Source organism: Onychostruthus taczanowskii, unplaced genomic scaffold (genome assembly GCF_017590055.1).
Source record: "Onychostruthus taczanowskii isolate IOZ18803 unplaced genomic scaffold, ASM1759005v1 scaffold31, whole genome shotgun sequence".
In the NCBI taxonomy this organism is placed as follows: domain Eukaryota; kingdom Metazoa; phylum Chordata; class Aves; order Passeriformes; family Passeridae; genus Onychostruthus; species Onychostruthus taczanowskii.
In genome coordinates, this window is record NW_024500461.1 from 8,552,572 (window position 1) to 8,568,161 (window position 15,590).

The following is a 15,590-nucleotide window of genomic DNA, read 5'->3' on the forward strand; positions in this document are numbered from 1 at the left end:
AATGCAGCAAAATTGTCTTGACTTCATTGTCTGAAATACAGTCAGCTTTAGGCAGGTCATTTTCTGACCCCTTCCTAGGCATTTTGGTTTTTATTATTTAAAGAGGAGCTTTGAAGTGAGCTATGTAAATTCTCCAAGAGTTTAATTTTATTAACAGGTTTTTGGTTAGATAGTCCATATCAGTACTTTGGGACCTCCATAGCTGACTGCCACTTCCTTTCTCCCTGGCCCAATTAATTCAGATCTGCTGGAGTGCTGCAGGGATCCTGCTGCCTTCATCTCTTCTGAGGAACAAGGATGGAGGGCTTGAAGGAACAAAGGGTATTTTATATTTGTCGATATTGTCATTAATTTGTTCTGACTAGGGTTGAAATGAAGAACAAAGGCTGTTGAATGTGAGGATGCAAGTATGAAATGGTATATGTTAAAAGTAGTAGCTGAGTATTTAAGAAGAAACTGAATGATATAATTTGCAAAGCTGCTTAACTGAATTGTTGTCCATTGATTACTTTTCTATTTCCATCATATTGTTTGTATGTATTTTTCAGCAGCTGGAGAATTTTTTCTTAGGCTTTAGAAATCTCTTTTGGAGCAAATCTTAGCCTCTCATCTCTGAGGTCATCTGCAGATTTCCTTAGGCTGCTATTGTATGAATAATCACTTGTCTCACTTAAGAAATTCTCTTTGTTATACATTGTTAAATGCTGACTCCTGCAGCTGCTATGACAGATCACTTTGCAGGAATCTACAAGGAGAATTGTCTCTGATGTTAATAGCAAATCTTTGCTGTGGAACAAAATAATACACTGAAGAAAGCACGAGACAATTTGAATTTATAATATTTTAACACTGAAGAATAATAAAGGATGAAGCTGGTCGAAGTGCACCCATTTTGAGATCTATACTTCCAAAAAGTGAAGAAGGACCTTTAAACACTTTTGAGTAATTTTGGGCCTACGTATATTATTTGTTGCTCCCATCAAGGCAGTAGTGACATAGTAATTTGGCAAGGAGAAGGGGAAAATACAATGGGCTAGCCCAGAATTCACAATAAGAGCAGCTTGCTATAGGCAGGCTGTAGATGAAAGGAAAATGCTTCTTTCCAAAGCATGAGTGATAGCTTCTAGTGAAGCACAATAATCTAAATGACCTGAAGATTTGTTCTTCCACCTCAGCCTTTTTGTGATGAATACCTTTCCTAGATATCTCCCTGATCACTGAAGGTCTCTGCTGACTTCATGCTTTAGGTACTCAAGAACATCATATCTAACAGATGCCTTTGTGAAAGGTTTTCCTGCTATTCTTCAAAAACCAGAGGTATTCCCAGTAGTTCCCTCTTTCTCTTGGTCTGTATCCAAGTACCCTGTAGCCAGCATCTTGCATTTTTGCCCATTTTGTGTCTGCTCTTGATATGCAGACACCTTTATCTGTTTTCAAAACTTTCTGCTTTCTTTGCTCATGTTGAAAGAGCATTGAAATGGGCAAATCTTGTGTCTATTTTTGTGCGTAAATAGGTTTGAAACTATGACCTGCCAGAATAAGTTTTTTTCTGCAATGCTTTTAAACAGCAACCATTACATACCAATGTGAATCCATATGAAATGAACTCCAGTGATGGGCTTCTTCCTAGACCATGTCACGCCATCAGGTTGGCATATGAGATCTTACGGTGCCCTGCATCTGAAATGCTCTGTCCATGCTCTTTTTGTCCTAATGGTTGTTTTCTGTCTTGCAACTTACTTTGTGTGCGTGTTTTATTTTAGTCTGTTTGTTCCTGTGTCATTTGCAACAACATCTCTTGTTTGTTATCACATTCAGCAGTTAGTTTTGTAGATGGTATAGTGAGGTGATGCTCATGGCATGGCAGCATATGGTCACCTGAATGAGAGACTTGCCAGTGGAGACTCTGCATCATTACTGATAGCAGAGAATGTTGTTGCTTCATTCTATTTAGCTTTAAATCAGTCCATGTTCTGTCTGAAGCTCCTTGGTTTGAAGAAAATTTAGTTCTGCTAAGGAGAAAAAATGGAAATACCTTCATTCAATATGTATGTTTCCTCACCTGAAGCCCCTTGGCTGGATTTTCTACTGCACTGTCACAAACCCCATCAATCTCTTCAATTTCTTCAGAAGGAAGAGAGGATTTGCAGGTTAACCAGCTGGAAACGCAAATATGGATAAAACCAGACATACAGAAGACAGATGTGGACTTTTCAGAAATTCTTAATGCAATACAAGAAAGTAAGTTCTTCCTTGGATACAAAATTGTGTTTACAGTAGAAGATTCAATTGAGATGTATTGAAATTATAACTGAAGGCAGACACAAAGTGATGAACTGAATGATAAGTATCTATTATTAAAATCTCTCAGGAAGTTCAATGGATTATTGAATGCTAGTAAGAAATTTTTTTCTATCAGAGAAGTCATAGTAAGATTTGAATTGCTGTGTGCCAAAGGATTCCAGCACTATATATTTTCTATGCAGACATAATCAGAAATAGTAAGATTCCTGGTAGCCTATTCAATGCTTTGCACTCCTGAGCAGCTGTGTGAACTAATAATATTATTAAAATGCTGCAGTTGGGATTTGAAGTTCCAGTTCTTCCAAAGTTTTGGGCTGTATTCACGTGTCTGTAGCTGGTATTTTTTGGGAGAGTCATGAGATTGTCACAACAAGTGAAGGTCCGCGTGTCTTAGATGCTGCACAAAATTATCTCTTTTTATTTGTAATGGGCTGTGGACTAAGAATTAATTTGGTTCACACTTCTTAAGTCCAACTGCAGAATGATCTCAGCACTTGTGATAGAAGTAGAGCTACTCTTTTTAATAACTGTGGAAGACACCCCCCCTACCCAAAACTGATGCAAATCTGGAATCCAATAAAATCTGGAATTTCAGAGAGAATATTTCATAATAGTTTGAAATTCTTATGTAGGCTAACAGTCAAAATGCAAGGGCTTCCTGGCTTCCTTATTTTCCAGTTTGATTTTAAACTGGGTGTTTGGTATAGCAGTTTTCTAGGGTGAAAAACAGCAGCTTACATTTTAGAGTGATAAAGGATGAATAAGAATGTGTAAAAACCCAGACTCTGCCTGATTTTTGCTACATGAATAAGGAACCAGCCAGTGGTAGAGTCAGACTGTTTAGTGGTGGTACTAGTTTGGGGGTGGAAGGAAAATGCACAGGTTAGTATGATGATGGGGGTAATAATTTGAAATTTATTCACCTTATTACTTAAGCAACAGGTTCAGGATGAATTCCATGTTTTCTGATTTAAAAAGCTTTTCCCATCAGAAATCTTAATGTGAAGTTTTGTCTTCTCCCTTCTGCACACCAGCACAGCCCAGATTTCAGCCTGGGGGTAGTCGGGATGCAGACTGCAGAAGCTGAAAAGGCTCTGCAGAGTCTTTCAGAGGTGAATAGACAAGACGGCTAAACAGGGATAAGCAATTGAATCTGGGGGTGTTTCAAGAATTAACATTTTGATTTATGGATTATTCACAATCCATTTGAGAAGGATGCAGTTTTTACAGCCTTGGAGAGAGTGTTTTTCCTTTATCCAGACCAGACACAGGTGCTGTTGGGAAGTTAACCTCCATGTCCTTTAGCTACATCTCCTTCATCACAGACAGAAGGAATTCTGTACAATCCACGTTGCAGAGGCTTGTTGTGTGTCCAGGGGAGTGTTGTCACCTGCAGTCTGTTGCAAATATCATTTAATTGGGATAAACATGTCTAAATATTCCTTCTAGGGTAGTTGCTCTGAACAGTCAATGATACTTTTATTTCCACTTTTTAGCATTGAATGATAATTTGAAAGAGACTAATGATGCTTTTAGAAACCAAATAATTTTTTCTTGCTAAGATAAGCTTAGAATATTGATCTTCAGTTAGCATTATCCAAAGTGAGAGTATATTTGTTGGTTTGGTGGGACTTCTGCTAATAAAATGACAGCAAACAGAAGCATGATCTCTGAGCATGTTTCCATCTTTTCACACAATAACACGGTCAGGTCCCATTTTTTAATGAAAGTTCTTATTTTTAGGCACTTCAATTTCAGCATCCACCTTCAGAAAGTTAAAGGAGTTATCTTGTTTTTGCGTCCTACCTTATATCAGCATCTTGATCTGATGTGACTTGTGGACCCACTGAGATAGTGTGTGGCCACCTGCTCAGAATTTATCAGCATCCAATTTGCAGAATTGTAGTTCTACTTTATCTGGGATAAAACTATTTGTATAGCCACTTTTTTCCCCCTTTTATTCTTCAAGGGATTTTAAGTTATCAAGTAATTTCGATTTTGTTTTTTTCTGCAAAACAGAACATGATGGGGAGAAAAGAGTTTGCATATTTAAGCTGATCTAAAACCAGAGGGAGAATTTTTAATATCTCCTGTAGCAATGCATGTGCTGCCCTGTATTCCTATTAAATTTCACTGCTTAAAAATACATGACTGTACAGTAGCACCAGTCTGTCTCCCAAATAATATTTATGTATATAACAAAGCCATTATATATCATTCTATTAAGGACATTAGTGAGTATATGCACATCAGGGTCTGAAGGGGACGAGAAAGATGGAACCCTGATCATCCTTTTAGCAACATTGGCCATGAGGTGTTGAGTCCATTGGAGTGGAAGGGCTGAGATACCTACAAGCAGCAGGAGAGTTATGTTGGAAGTACAGTCACCATTACTAATATAAAGCGAACAGGAATTGCTACATAAATTGTCTATTTGGTTTTGTAGGACAGTATTTTATTAATTTATTTTTAAGAATTTAATGAGACTTGGGGTAGAAAAATTTTCTCAGCAAATGCTGGGGGCCCATATTTTCGGTAGTGACCAACCAACATGCCAGTTATCTGTGTATCTCTGATATAAACAATTTTCCAATGCAGGCAATCTGGACAAGCCCGGGTAGCTAATTTCACTAACCACATGAGAGTTGCTTCCACGACTTCTTCACTGCTGGGATGGATTGTATTTTAAAATGATCTTGAAACCAAATTTTTTTTTTTTTTGGCTCCTCATAAATCCTCAGAATAATCCAGTAATTCAGTGTTTCAAGGCTACTGACACATTCGCTATCTTACACTCAAGTTCTGTATCTTAAAACATTCACTTAAAAACTATGAATTTTGCAACCCAAAGCATTACCATCACTTCAAGAAGCAGCAATTCGCATATCCCAGAGGCCTCATCTTTTAAACCAAAGCAGTCTTAATGTCAGAACAAAGACAGTTTAAGTTCCCTTGAGTATAGCGAACAGGTAAAACTTTCATTTTTACAGCTTTTATTGATGCTGTCTACAACAGATAAATGTATCTTGAATAATCTTCAGAAAGCTTCACTATTTAATTTTTTGGGAGAGGCTTTTTCCACAGTTGTTTTGAGATTGTACTAAGGTTGTAACCCTATACATATTCACATGTCACTGTCATGGAGGCACTGATGGGTTTAAATTCAGTGAAATTCAAGCATTTCAAAATGTTTTCTGTTTCAGTTGCTCTTTCTGTTGAATACAGAGATTTATTCTTCTCACATGAACATGTGTGCAAAATCTGGTCATTATCTACATCCACATTGTTATCTGATAGGGTGGAATGTTTCTAGTCTTGACTTTTGAAAGAGTAGGGACAATGAAGGACATCAGGTTAGGCTGTTCTGTGCTTTGTTGTGGCAGTTCACCTCTCTTTTATAAACATCTCTAGTATTATTTTTGTGGACTGGAATGAATGAAGATGGGGGAAAAAATCTGTAATATTACTGCTGCATGTGCGACAAATTGGAATTTCTTTGTTGCCTTTTAAGCCTCCTGTGAAGCCTCTGTAGTTTCCCCTAGGACAAGTTGGAGGCAGCCACAGTGACACTGAGGAGCTGCAGGCTCTCATCAGATATAACTAAACAACACCAGAAACTCAGAATCTCTTTTACAAACTATGCTGCTTAGGTTAGCAAATTACCCTACTATTTAGAGTGGTTTAATTTTGACATGAGGACTTCTCTGTTGTTTCTGAAACTTTTAGTAGTTTTCCAAACAAAACTCTTGTAGTTAAGAATACAATGTCTTTCATTAACCTTATCCCTATTTTATGCATGAAAATGAAGAAGAAGGATTCTTCAATATTTTGATAGGGTTTTCTTTTTTTATTACCTACAGATGTAATAATAGACTTTAGATGCTCTAAAAGACATGTACAAAAAGGGAGGAAACTTTTCCCCATGCTCATTATTGACAGGGAAAAAGTAGTATATTTAAATTGCATTGTATGTCTGTTTTAAGTATTAATATTATGGATAAAGCTCTCCTGCTTGTGAGCATGAAATATAGGCCACCTGCAGAGACTGGGGACTTAATATTATCAGTGATTTTTTAAAAGGATTCTGAAACTGGGCTATGACCCCTGAAGAAGGGAATTGTGTAAAGGAGGTCACAAAATGCTCATGAACACTGGGAGCAGTTAGTGGCTGTTAATTTCTGGCAGCTATCCAGTCTCTCCACAGTGGGGGAATGGATTTTTACACCTGCAGCCAGTAGCTAGAAATGGAACTAAGATGCTGCCAGCAATTAGAGCATTTTGGATGTTACTATAGATTCTCACCAACAGGAATTACAATTGCTTGTCACTAAATTAGGGGAGCTGATGACAAGCAAAAGCAACAGGAGTTTATTGCACAAAAGAAGAATGATTCCAAAAGTCAGTCAAACTTGCAAGAGATGTGAATAAGGATAGAGGGTTAGACTAATTTCTGTCAAGACTATTAAATATTTGCTCCCACTGTAGTCAGTGGAAGAGGCTCAGTAGCTAGGACCTTTGGGGGTCCCTTCTAACAGTTATAGCTCTACTTTCATAGTTCTGGATTTTGCCTATGAGGCATGAGATTGGAGAGCTGAGTCCATCCACAGCTGAGTCCATCCACAGCTGAAGCATGGTCCTCAGCTAAGGCATTTCTCTTCTCCTGGCACACATCTCTTCATCATGTTTTTCCTCAGACCTGTAGTGCATGGAGTGCAAAGTGAACCTGCCTGTCCTGCTCCTCCCATCTGGCAGTCACTCCAGAGCTTCATATCTGTACTTTTTATCAGGGTTAATTTACCACAGCTTAAATCTGTAGATGTAAGTGATTGCTTGATGCAAGACTGAGGGGTGTGTGGTAGGTGGATCTGAAAGTGTCAGATTTATATGCATGAAAACATGCCAAACTGTGAAAAGAGAAATATCTGCCCAGGTTTGTTTACTCGATGCCTTTCAAGAAACAGTATTTATTTAAGGCTTTCTGCCTCTGGCTGCCCCATGGGTCTGTACAACTTTGAACTTCATACTTTGTATAGTAGGTTAAAATTCTGCCTCCTAAGAAACTTTCAGAGAAAATACTAATCCAGAAGGTAGTCATTTAAGCCATTTGCCCCAAAAGAAGCTGAGAAGATAGCTAATGTCTGTTTTATTGTGAGAGCAGATTATTTATTTTTCATCAGAGAGGGGCTGTGGTGTCCTAAATCTTTATGTGGCTCGTTGAAGAAGAAAGCATTCCAACAATGCTCATCAGATTTTAAAATTGACACGGTATATTCTTATACCAGAAATAAAAAGTGTAATTATTGTTGGGTTATACTTGCTGTCTTCATTGGTTCAGTAGTGATTTGAAAGTATATTTTTATTTTTGTTTTTTAGTAGCTAAGGATGTCAACATTTTTTTTGATGAGTTAGAAGGTGTGAACAGCCCTTCCAAAGATGATGATTCCCTGCTTCACCATGGTAACTTGACCAGTACTTCTGATGATGCCAGCAGGTTGGAAGTTGTGGGAGAGGTAAGGACACAGAATTATTAATACAATATTTATTCATGCCCATTATAAAGATGTAATAAATGTATTTTGATTTAAAATCTCATTCTCTCTCATCAAATGGTGTCTAATGTTTCCCATGAGAATTGGTTTTCCATTCTAAGATTATAATGCTGAAATATAAAATATCTCAAATTCAAAAGTTTTGATTTCATACACCCTCTGTGAAAAATCTATATAAATCTAAGGCTTCAATGCTTTAGAAAATGCTGGAAAAGTTTCCCCTATATTTATCCTTTAAGGGGAAAGAGTGTGGAGAGGATTTATCTACGACTCCCATGAGAAGCATTGGGTGAGACACATTCCTTTCCAATGAAGAAAAATTACCACCTGATGGTGCCTAATGGTGATTCAGAGAACACATCAGGGAGGAAATATTCAGAATTTAGTCTCTTTTAAAATCTGTCCTAAACCAGGCAAAGTGTCATGAACCCATGATGAAAATCTGTGTCTTAATTTCTTCCTGTGTCTTTTGTGAAGAAAGGAACAATATGTCCTTTAATTTTGCCTCCCACTGCCCTGACACCCGTGGATGTTAGGATTGTTTCCTCAGCAAGTGAGGAGATCAGGGACTTCTCTCCTTTCCTCCACCTCAGGAATGGAGCTACATCTAGGCTACCTACTGGACTGGTCTGATGACACCTGCAAGTTGTGCCAGAGGAATTTTTGGCAGAGGGCTTACTGGAACAGATCAGAAGTAGCAGAGACCACACTAGTAATTAAAAAAGAGTGGAAAACCACAGGACATTGCTGAGGGCCCTGCTCTGACCCTCTTTTGTTTACTAGTTTTGATAGAGTTTAGAAGAGGCAATTAGAGATTATTTTTTTCAGGAGATAGAGGGTTTTGTGGTGCAAATTCTTTTGTGTAACACTGCTGAGGAGAGAGATAGAGATTTTCTTTGTTCTAGAAATTCAGCCCATAGAGAGCTGCACTCCTAGAATGTTTAGACAGATAATTAAAGCAACAAAATTCAGGGCACCCTGAATATGTTTGACCTTGCTCACAATTTCATCTTCTTTAATCATAGCCCTTCCTTACCTTCCCATACAATGTACAAAGGACTCTCTTTGCCTGCTTGCACCATAATAGGCTAATCTGACATGATAGTCTCGAGTTGAAATTTTGGGACCATGTACCATATGGTCTTTAACAAAAAGGAACATGAAAGGCTCATGATTTTTGCAAGTTAAAGAGGAAAAAATAACATAAAATGATCACAAGGACATGCTGCTGTTAATGTAATAATATTGAAAGAACAATATCTCAAAACCTCTTTTTTCTCTTAGATGTGTTCTTTTTTGTTTTCTTAAAGGAAAAGGGAAAACCTTTGAGGAATATAAGAAGATTTAAGGGGTCTTTTTGTAATTATGGCTGAGGAAAATAGCAATGTAGGTCACATATAGGTATTAGATGGTGGAAAAAAAGTTTAAAATTGGAAGTCTTAATGGGACTTAAGGGATGCTGCAGTCTACCAAAAAGAGTTTCAAAGTACTTGGTGTTGTGATAAGGCACGAAATGATGACACAGACACTGCTGCTCTCGAGGGGAACAAAAAAGAAGAAGCTTTTTTATTTTCTGACTCCAACATTTATAGTTTTCCAAAGGTGACAGTGGATTGGAGGGGGACAGTGCCACCTCTCCAATGCCACTGGACAGACCAAGGGTCCATCAGTTCTCTCCACCTCCATGAAAGAATGTAAAACATAGGTTATTTCAACAAACTTTCTCACTGTGTGTGAGAAAGTTTGTTGAAAGAATGTAAACATCAGAAGGCTTAACAAAGTCTTACAAAGTCAGGGCGACATACTTGGTCCCTGCTGAACTCTAGAAGGAAAAGATATATTGTTCAGATGTTGTTTGGTTTGTATGGATATGTTTGGTTAAGCCCTTTGGCCTAAAGCTCTCCTAGCATATTCATGTATATGAGTCACGTCTGAATGCTGATGGCTCCCAGCTGAGCACATGAGAATATAAAAACTACTGTATTCCTTGGAAAACAAGTGCAAATTATGCAACACATATAAGTACAGCCATAAAGATAGACAGAAATGCTGAGCTTCTTGTTAGAGTGAAGTCTTCACTGTTCTATTTTCTTCCAGGATCCCTTTTTAGATGAAAGAATGGAGGTTTGACATATGTGACTACACCACTTTTTCACCAAAAACCAGCAGGTTCTAGTGCTATATATTCAGATCTAGTGCTATATATTTTTTCTTCATCAGTTTAGGAAAACTGATTTTGATGTTGTAACACAGGTAAGGGAGGTGTAATATCTGGAGGAAGGTAGGACAAACTTATGTCTGGCATAGCATAAGCCTGTAATACCTGGATCTTGCAGAAGTCCTGCAGCTGACACTGCTGAACCAGCTCTTGCTGTCTCTGTATCTTGTTAGATCCTCAAGAGTTCTTGCAAGTCTAGATTCAATCTATAAAGTTGTCTTAGAGTCTGTAACAGAAAGCCAGAGAAAGTGTTCCTTCCCAGAGGCTGTAATAGTCTAATAGGGTTTATCAACCTGGCTTTGACATACAGTGCTCCTAAAATGAAAAGGATCTTCAAGTACAGATAAGGGTGTCCAAGCTGCCTTTCTGAGTGAAAAATTACAATATTGTAGCTGGTAGTGTTTCACAAGTCCAAGACAAGTAATTGTCCCTGGCAGTCATATTTGTAGTGGAAGAAGTCCAACAAGCCAAATACCTTGGCTGAATCTCGCAGGTACTCTTTAATATAAGGTTCTGCATTCACTGATGAGTCAGTGCAGGGCAAGCCAATTTTCTTCAGAGAAAGAAGCATGGGAAGGGGCAGATCAATTTTTCCAGTGGAGTCACTCCTGCATGTAGAGATGGACACATTCCTTATGGTACTCTCAGAATGGGTCTGAGTTCAGATGAGGAGTGTGCATTTGAAGTGGATCTCTCAATTGCCCCTACCCATGATTTTTTTGGTGGTCCAGAGCAGTGCTGGATTTTAAACCTGTATTCCTTATGGATGTAAATCGAGCAAGTCCTTTGGACCAGATTACAGTGGGCCCAAAGTGAGCTCTTAAGCCTACAGAGCACACAGAGCAGATCCTCAGCATGGAGTGTTTTGCTCTACAGCTCCTTTCCTATTACACTCAAAACACATATTGACTAACTACTGAACAAGAGGCTTGCCAGGAGGGTTAGAAATCACAACAGGACCACCAAGATGACCCACAGCCTCTAAACCTCCTGCTACACCCTTCCGTTATTTAAATAACCTTAAACACCCTTTGGGCTGTTGGGGCTTTTTTTATGTCTTCTTGACAGAGATTTTTAATGTAAAAGGATAAAATGTGCCTCCTGAGCTGTTTTCACATTTAATGTTCTATGAAAAATACTTCTCATGTCTTGATAATATCATTTATCAGCATGATATGCAGTATAGATATAAATAGTTTGCTACTGTTTTTTCCTTAGAGATTAAATCTTTTTTCTTGCCTTCTTTTTGGGCTCTAAGAACTGTTCCACTGTATTAAGCCTGCCCTAAGTTGTGTCAGGAGTTAGACACTATAATGAAGGAATGCTAGAAAAATTTCCTTCTTCCTTTAGGGAACTGGATGTACCAAGGGGATGCGACATTTGGGATACTTTCATTGGTTTTTCTATTTAATCAAAATGCCTGCTGAGAATCAGAAAGATAACTTATACTAAACTCTTTGAATGGGAAAATTGTTTTGAGGGCGTTTCCTCTAAAAATAATTTTTCCTATTATAGTGTTTGTAATTTAAATTCAGAAGCAATTCTCTTATGGAGAAAGTATTTTGAAAATTCCCTTCTTCCCCCAGACGTGAAAGTCAAAATATTCTTTTTATTTCAGAGACTTGATTGTATATTATAGGGCAGGACTGTTTTTGACAGGAATAGCAGAGTGAGTTTTGGTGAAAGAGAAGTAAATTAGCTTAATCTCCCCTTCAGCTTAGAGCTGGACTGATCTTGAGGTTCCTGAAGGTCCTTGCCCTTTATACTGCTCAGAGGGAGTGCTGTTTGTCCCATGTATCCTTCACAGTGTACATTTCCTGTATGAAAGGCTCCAACCATTGCAAACTGCCATGCAATTTCAACTGGGTTGAAAGTGAAAGCTTAAACCCTGGGCAGAACTTGTATAATGTAGAAGTAGTGTTAAATTGTGAGAAGGTTCTGTAGAGAATTTCATCTTATGACTTACTGGAAAAAGACCATCAGTTTGGTCTTTTACATCTCAGGAGAATGACCTGTTCATCCTCTTATTAACAGTGAAATCAAGTTGAGTTTTTCTCTCAGACCAAACATTTAAACAGCCTTTTTTTTTTTTTTAATAAAGGAAAGAGACACTATTTATTGCTTTTAATGATTTTGTGTGTTGCCACACCTAACACCAGTAATTCTTTCCAAACAAATCCAAATAAATTCATCCTCAGCTGTTCCTTAAGCAAGGAATATTCAGTAGTTAGTTTGATGACGTATGGCGAGGTCAGTACAGAACCTTCATGTTGTTGTCTGCATCCTATGGGGCAAAGTAATGAAAATATCCGTGCCAGGTTTTAGTGTTTCTCACTACAGTAAAATATAATGATAATGTTAATGTTCACTCTTTTCACATGTACAAAGACACTCAGACATATGAAGTTCTTAATTTTAAATTCACACTTCAGTAACATTATTCTCTGCTCTATTTTATTAGTAAGAAATTATTCCTAACCTTATGGAGAGTGGTGAGGGAGGGAGGTTTGCTTGTGTTTTCTATTCTCTTCTATCCCATCCCCATATGTCCAAGCATTTTCCTAAGACCCCCTGATGCCCTTTAAGATCCCCTTAAGTAGGGGTCTTCATCTTCCTCCCAGATGAAGTCAAAAGCACGATACGAAGGGCCTAAAACTTGAACATCTTGTTGAGTATTACTGAAAACCAATGATGCAAACAGCAATACAGCAATTATCATGACAAATTAACATTACTGAATTGCTTGTTTTTCTCTTTGCAGGAAGTACCTGATAAGAACAAAACCAATGGACTGTATTTTAGAGATGGGAAATGTCGGATTGACTACATCCTTGTGTATAGAAAATCTAATCCACAGACAGAGAAGAGAGAAGTATTTGAGAGAAATATCAGAGCAGAAGGACTTCAAATGGAAAAAGAAGTAAGAGATATTCCTTAAAAAAAACATTAATATTGAAGCTATATAGAATCTGGGGATATGATTTGTTTACTCTGAAACTCTTCACTCTGCTGTAGCAGTAGAAAAATGCTTTTAAGCATGCCTAAATATAGGCCAGAGGAGTGCAAAAGTGTAGCCTAAAGCAAAATCAGACACAGGGATTGAAGGCCAAAACAGGCCATTACAGTCATCTTTTTCAACCTTATGCACAAGTAGGCCACAAAATTTCATCTGTTGTGCTGTGCAATACAAAAAACAAGTGCTGGGTTTGAACGGCCTGAATTCTACTGAGTGCAATCCATATTTCTGCACCTAATTTTTCTTCTAGCTTCGTGCTCCACTCTTTGCTGAGGCTCCTGGTACTCTCTCCAGAGACCTAACTAGATCTCTGCCTTCCTTTATCTGTCAGCTTAGGCAAAGCAACGTGAGAAGTATTTTAGTAGTTTGAAAACAGCTTAAAGTTTCTCCTTCTGTCTTAACCCTAAGCACTGAAATAATTGGGCAGTACATATGAATCATTTATATCTACATTATTTCCAACATAATGTCCTAAATCAGTAGATCTTTTATGGACAAGAGTGTATAAATTAATGCAAAGTGTCTAAAATGCATTGATATGTTAGGTAGCAGCAGCAAGGTTTAAAGAGACCATATCTCTTTTGCCAAGCCTATGAACTTCCTCAAACTTTGATAATGTGCTTAAGCAGGGCTTAAGCCTCACTTCCATCCAGAACAGGTATTGTTTAGCTTTATTTGTGCCTGGCGGACTCACACTCATGCTAATATGCATTGTCATGCTGCCAGTGATGGAAACAGATATAGGCTTTGATCAATTATGTAGGTGTTACACATTGTCTCCCTTTCTTTCACTGAATTCTTGGTAGATGTGTAAAGATTCTGTCTGTGTACTTGACATATAGAGTTCTTTGGAGAACACTGGGGAGGGAAAAAAGGGAAGCCTTTACAGAAAAATGAGAATTTTTCGTTTTTTAAAATGTTTTTGATTGAACATGGGTATTGGTGTATGTAAGTGTATTAAGAGCATTTTACTGGTTACACTGAAAGTTACCCTAAGCTATTCTTTCAAGTAAGCTGGAAATCATAATCTTCAGTGATGCAGTAATTGACAGATGTTTTCAATGGCTGAGATTGTTCATTATTACGTTTCCTCTACAAGTGCTACTGCCTATAGGAGTTGTAACCCAACATTCAAGAACATGGGAGTGTTGCTGCAGCTATTCACCTTTACATCCTAGAATTCTGACCTGCTTCCACCAGAAGAGATGCTGACAAAGTCTCTAAAATTTGGACAGTGTAGAAAACAAATGGAGGAGGAATCCTCCCTATTAAAACATATGTGCAATGGTTTCAAATACATTTTTCCTACTTTGTGGTTTTTGCAGATTTATTACTGTGCTAAGGTCAGCAGTGAAAGCTATGAAATCACTTTATATTTTAAGTATTATGAAACTTATTGCAACATTCTGTGCTGAAAATTTTTTCAAATTGATGATTTAAATGCTTGCTATAGAGGGTTTTTTTTGGCTTTCAAGACCATTTATTTGGATTTTGCTGCCTAGGCTGCGTGAATGATCTGCCAATTTGATTATTCATTTCAGTTTTTATTTTGCTAGTGACATGCAGTTTTATTTCTTACTAATCTCATTTGCCCTTGGTGTGACTTCTTGCCAGCATCAGTAATTGTATATTTTCTGAACACAGAATGATCAAAATGAGGTTGTGCTTCGTGACTCAGGCTAATGTTTTTAAAATCAAAGGTAGCAATCTTTTTTAACATGTAACTCTGACCTAAAACTAAACTCTAGCATGTACATTTTGTGATCACATTAGTTTCTAAATTAAATTATAATCCTGAAGGAAATAAGTACATTCTTAGTACACTCCCTCCCCCATCCCCAGAGATTAACAGTGCCGCATAACACTTAGCTTTAAACTTAGCTGAGCGATCACCTAGTGTTTAAATTATTTCTCTTTATTTTTACTTCTCCTATTTTTGAGACTACACATCATTTTGAGTGTTAATTCTGGAAAATTATAACTGCAGGATTTTTTTAAAGTTGTTCACATGCAATATACTGCTTCCACTGAAAAAAAGTTTGCTCCCAGATGAAACGAGAAAACTGCCTATTGCTTTGGCCACAGAACATATTCAGAGGCAATAGGTAGCAACTGTTGGACTGAAATAAGTTTTTTTCCTCCTGTGAATTTTTTGTGGTTGTTGGTCCATTCTCCTTTGGCTACCGGCTGTTCATACCTTGGTGTTCGATTGTGTTAGCCCTGTCCTTTTAACATGAAACCATTGGCAGAGAGGAAAACTTACAGAGCTATCCACACTGCAATTTCAATATGCCTCACTGCAGGGAGGGAGAAGTGCACTGCAGTGGCTCCCTGACAAGTACAGCACAGAGAAATTCCCAGGAAGTGGTGAGTGTGGGGAGCAGTGTTCACTTTGCAGCATGAAATGAGAAAGTGAATCTGAAACGAATTCACAACAGCTGAAATAACTTCAGGCACAATGTCAAGATCATGTAACTGAGAAAGGTCTGAACAGATATATGTT

General features: G+C 37.8%; 1 protein-coding gene across 1 annotated transcript in view; it reads left to right on the forward strand.

The window, feature by feature from the left end:
- The first annotated feature begins 1,860 nt into the window (after positions 1 to 1,860).
- The window catches only part of ANO4 (anoctamin 4), a 102,168-nt gene continuing 88,438 nt past the window's right edge, over positions 1,861 to 15,590 (forward strand). Inside the window, exons 1-4 of the mRNA XM_041409747.1 lie at positions 1,861 to 1,990; positions 2,131 to 2,241; positions 7,678 to 7,814; positions 12,833 to 12,991. Coding sequence (XP_041265681.1) covers positions 1,861 to 1,990; positions 2,131 to 2,241; positions 7,678 to 7,814; positions 12,833 to 12,991 — 537 coding nt within the window. The remainder of the gene's footprint in view (positions 1,991 to 2,130; positions 2,242 to 7,677; positions 7,815 to 12,832; positions 12,992 to 15,590) is intronic.